General features: G+C 51.7%; 1 protein-coding gene across 1 annotated transcript in view; it reads right to left on the minus strand.

The window, feature by feature from the left end:
* Nucleotides 1-4,699, minus strand: part of RASGEF1C (RasGEF domain family member 1C) — a 38,524-nt gene that overhangs the window by 13,216 nt on the left and 20,609 nt on the right. Inside the window, exons 6-9 of the mRNA XM_004696846.4 lie at nt 2,960-3,049; nt 1,991-2,093; nt 1,367-1,446; nt 1,180-1,275 (exon numbers count right to left, since the gene is read on the minus strand). Of these exons, the coding sequence (XP_004696903.1) occupies nt 1,180-1,275; nt 1,367-1,446; nt 1,991-2,093; nt 2,960-3,049 (369 nt within the window). The remainder of the gene's footprint in view (nt 1-1,179; nt 1,276-1,366; nt 1,447-1,990; nt 2,094-2,959; nt 3,050-4,699) is intronic.

Genomic DNA, 4,699 nt, shown 5'->3' on the forward strand with positions numbered 1-4,699 from the left:
AAAAAAAAAAAAGAATTTATAAATTATCAAGGGGGCATGGGAGAGGAAGGGAAAAAAGTGAGGAGCTGATGCCAGGGGCTCAAGTAGAAAGAAAATGTTCTGAAAAAGATGGTGACAACAGATGTATAGCTGTATTTGACAAAATGGAAATATGTATGGATTATAAGAGTTGTAAGAGCCTTCAATTAAAAACAAAAAAGGTCTTGTGCAGCAGATTTAGCCAATGCAATATGTCATTTGACCTCTTGGCGGCTGCTTCCATGAGCATTGATTAAGGATCCAAACAAGAAGCACTAAATCTTTGACAGCTTCAGTCTTTTCTCCATGTATCGTGATTTACTATTGGCCTAGTTGGGAAGGTTTTGGTTTTATTTAGTTGTGAGCCATATTTAAGACTGCAATGCAATGTAATATAAACATGACCTGTGTCCATCTGAATGAAGGCATTGCACTGAGAATAATGGAGGCGTAGACCTTATGTCCTTGGCCCTACAGCTTGAGCTGGCACAGTAGGGACCCCGACACTTGGAGCTCTTCATCAGTAGAAGGAGAAGTACGGCAGGGTAAGGAGGCCTGGTGGGGAAGTGTTGGACTTCCAACTGCAAGGTCAGCAGTTCAAACCCTCCAGCCTCTCTACAGGAGAAAGGTGAGGCTTTCTGATCCCGTAAAGATTTCCAAAGCCTAAGAAACCTCACAGAGTGTTGCTATGACCCAGAATCTCCTGGATGGCAGGAAGTTGGGTGTCAGGTTTTGGCGATGGCAAGATGTTATTGTGGTTGCCAGGTACCGTCGCATCCGTTCTGACCCTTGGCAGGCTAGGACCAGAATGGGAGGGTGGGGAGGGGGTGGTAAGATTCTGTAGGGCTGGTGGACGAGAGAGGAGGTGATCCTCTTCTATTTGGTCCCCCAAAGAGAAAAGCCCCAGGTGGAGACTGCAGCAGGGGAATCTACACCAGGAAACACTTGCTTTTAGTTAGAGCTACTTGGTGGTAGGCTGGCCTGTTTGGAAAGGGATGAGTTCCCCTAATAAGTAAGGCTCTGGGACTGTCTAGCGGCAGATGCTGCAGAAGGACAGGCAAGGTGGCCTTCGGGTTAGCACCCGGGGCCCCTGATGCAGTGAGTTGGGGCTAAGGTGTCTGAAGCCAGTGGGTGATCTGAAGCCCAGGGGTTCTGACCTACCTTCTCCCGGCTGCTGTGGGCCGTCAGGGAGCGGTGGGCGGCCCCGCGTAGGGCTGTCCTGTAGTTACAGAAATTCCCTGTTGGGTCCATCTGGTGCTGGAAGGAGACAGGACACAGTGGGGTATCTCTGTTCCAGGGACAGCCATTGGCACCCAGAGAGTGGCCCTGGCCCAGGCTCCTTGTTTACCTCCAGGATGAAAAACTTGGCCGTCTTCACTTTGGCCCAGGTCTTCTTCAGCCTGGACACGGGGCTCATGTTCATGCCAGCTGGAGGAGGGGGGGCAGGCTATGAGGGCTGCTCAGGCCTCCACCCGCGCCCCTCCTTCCCATGGGCCACCCTGCAGACTATACCCTGACTCGCCCATTCAGCTGGCGGTCTCCACTTGCTGGACGGGGCGTGCTGGTGGGTGTTGTACTGGAGTAGTCCCAGCTTCTCTGTGTCGGGACCCCTAGCTCTGGTCTAAGTACTGTGGTCCCCATCCTGGCAACTAGTGGCTGAACTGACACCTCTGTTCGTCCCCCAGCCCCTGGCGACCCCAGTGCTCCCTGGATGTGGAAACAAGGTGCAGGGACAAGTCCTGTTCAGGCACCCTGAGGGGCTGGGCTTGCCTCACAGGGATACTTTCCCCAGGATCTCTGGGGTGGGGACGTGGGGCTACTAGCCAGCTTGGAGCTGTACCCAGTCCACCCCGATCGCGCATGCAGTGCTCACGGGAGGACCCAGCATGCATGGCCTGTCTGGTTGTGCCTATGTGACCTCCCTGGAGGTCGTCGCATGGGGTGGAGGGGCTGGCCCGGGTGGCTGACTCACAGATAATGGCCATCAGGGAGTTGAAGTTGCCGATGTTGAAGCACTCTCGGGCCACGTCGATGAAGAACTCGATCACCTGGGCCCTCTGCTTCTTCTTGGCTGGCTGCAGACAGGGCACCAGAGCCTGAGTGGAGAGGGCTCCCACCTGCCCTGCTTCACCTTCTCTCAGCCCATGTCCTGATTGAGAAGCTGGAGGCCCAGGGCAGTTTGCAGCTTGGGGGCGGGGGAGCGCCCAGGGTGTCCCCTACACATCACAGCAGAGCCATGGAGGGGCAGGGCAGAGGGGACTCTGAGACACAGCAGGAGATGCTGGAGAGGCATCATCACGCCCTGCAACTTCCTCCCCTACCCCCTGCCCCCAACATCCACCTCTGAAAAGCAGAAAGTCAGGCTCCCTCTCCTTGGCTCCCAGCACCAAGCTGGCGGAGAGGCCCCACAGCCCCCCACTGCTGTGAGACCCCCCAACCCATCCGCAGACTCCAGTCAAGTGAACAATGGCAGAAAGAATGGGACGCTGGGGGTCTCCCCCTGGGTACCTCAGAGCTACACCGGAGCCCTTCCCCTAGGCTCCTGCGGCTTTTTGGGTGCAATCTCCTAATTCTTAAAGGTGGATCACTTGTATCTCTAAATCGGGAGTGAGCTCCATGAACCTGGAGAGACCAGACTCCCCAAGGCAGGGATCGTGAGCAAAGCCATGCAGGGTAGGAATCCACTGATCCCTCATTCAGCCCTCGGTGGGTGCACAGCCTTGGGCTCAGCTGCCGAATCCATGCAGGGCTGCCCCAGAGGGGCTTTACTGCAGGCAAGCTAGGAGAGAAGGGGTGAAGGGGGCCTTGCCTCGCTCTGGGCTGAGAGACAGGTTGGGGCAGTTCAAGACACATCCTTCTCGGTCCCTTCCAGGTGGGCTCTTGCCAGTGCCCCCGGGAGCCTTTGCAAGTGCTAGGTCAGGCCGCTGGGCCTTCCACTTACCATGCAGATCTCAGTTGCCACGAGGTAGCACAGCCGGTTGAACCATTTCACGTAGGCCTCCAGGTGGTTCGTCTTGTCGCTGAAGCAGGGCTGGAAAAGATGTAGGGCCGGCCGAGCTTTGTGTTCATGGACTTCAGAACAGGAAGGCAGTCCGAGATCATTATGGACAGCCCAGAAGAGACCGAGAACCTCATCACCTTGTAAAAACACTGATGATTTCTCTCTGTGTGTGTTAATTTAACACATGTAGTTTGGAATGTGTTACATACAGATCTCCGGGGTTTCCCATGTAACTATTTTCTCGTGCCACAGACCATCCTTTGGAAATGAGTTTTAAATGGAAACATTCCACTCGGAAAGATTTCTTTTTCTTTTTTTGCAAAGAAGAAAAATCATCAGAGTAGGAAGGCTTTATGTACAAGAAGGAATAGTGGTGGTCGGGAATATATGAGAGTAAATTAAGAAAAAAGAGAGAGATATCATGAAACATTAACAATAACATCCCAATTGTGGAGTCAAAACAATTAAGATAAAAAGAAAACGCTGGACCAGGAGGAGACAACACACTAGGGTGAGGAGTCATGAAGCATTTTTGGAACCTGATGGTTTTGAAGAGGAAGGTAGATATATGGGTAAACGGTGCTCACTGAAATATGCAAGTTAACCTGCCAAGGTTACTTTCCACAAAAGGGAGGGGGCCAGGGAAAGAGGGATCTGGTGTGCTCAGGGAGGAAAGAGAAAGAGGTAGGAGAGGCCATGGAAAAGCGTAACAGAAGACAGCAAAAACAAAGTCATGTGGCACGCTGACGACAATCACTGTAGTTAAAAACAATTCAGCTACTTGTTCTATTTAAGAGATGTGTCCAAACCCAAGGATATAAGTAAGAGTCAGAGTGTGACGTGACATACGGCACACGGCTATATTCATGTGAGACCAGAGACTGCAAGGCACAAAGTGTCACCGGAAATTGGGGAATGACTACATCCTGGTAGAAAGTTCCCATATCAGAGAGCTCTCAGGAGTCTCTTTGCATCTTAGTCACACAGATTCAAACCGTGGGGGTTGACACCTGGGGAGAGAGATGGATTTCTCCCCCAGGAGAAAAGGAACTGACTGTCACATGTCCTCAATGGGTCAAGCACGTTTAAGATGTTTAAATACAAAGATAAGTTTGAACAGCATTTAAGAATATGCATGACTTTCCAACAATCATAAAAACGGATCATATATTATGCAACAAGACTAACAAAAATTTAAGAAAATGTGTCATCTAGATGCCATTCTCCGATTAAAATATTAGAATTAAAATACACGTAGGGAACCAGTGGAGAGGTCTGAGGGGCCGGCCCCAATCCCAACTACATGGACACCTGCTCCTTCCCCCAGAAGAATTTATTTCAGAGGACAGCACTGAATCTGTAGCTCAGGGAGAGGGACATGTCTGATCAGAGCACACGGGAGCAAATGAAGTGGGAGGAAGAGAGTGTGGAGCACATCCCGGCTCACCAAGCCTTGAGGACGATATTCCCGCTCAGAACAGCCAATCCACAGAGAAGACCATATAGCTGGCCTCACTATGAGACACGACATCCCTCACTGACCCATCGCCCTACGGGGGACAACACTGGAGACACAGAGTAGGAATTATGCCTGATCTGATCCCACCACACTGAGGCAAAACACTAAGGGCGTGCAACAGAACAGCAAGGGGAGCAGAGCAACGAAGTCCCTAGGGAATA

This window comes from Echinops telfairi, unplaced genomic scaffold, assembly GCF_000313985.2.
Source record: "Echinops telfairi isolate 266 unplaced genomic scaffold, ASM31398v2 ScPeMD7_7469;HRSCAF=8507_0, whole genome shotgun sequence".
Taxonomy (NCBI): Eukaryota; Metazoa; Chordata; class Mammalia; order Afrosoricida; family Tenrecidae; genus Echinops; species Echinops telfairi.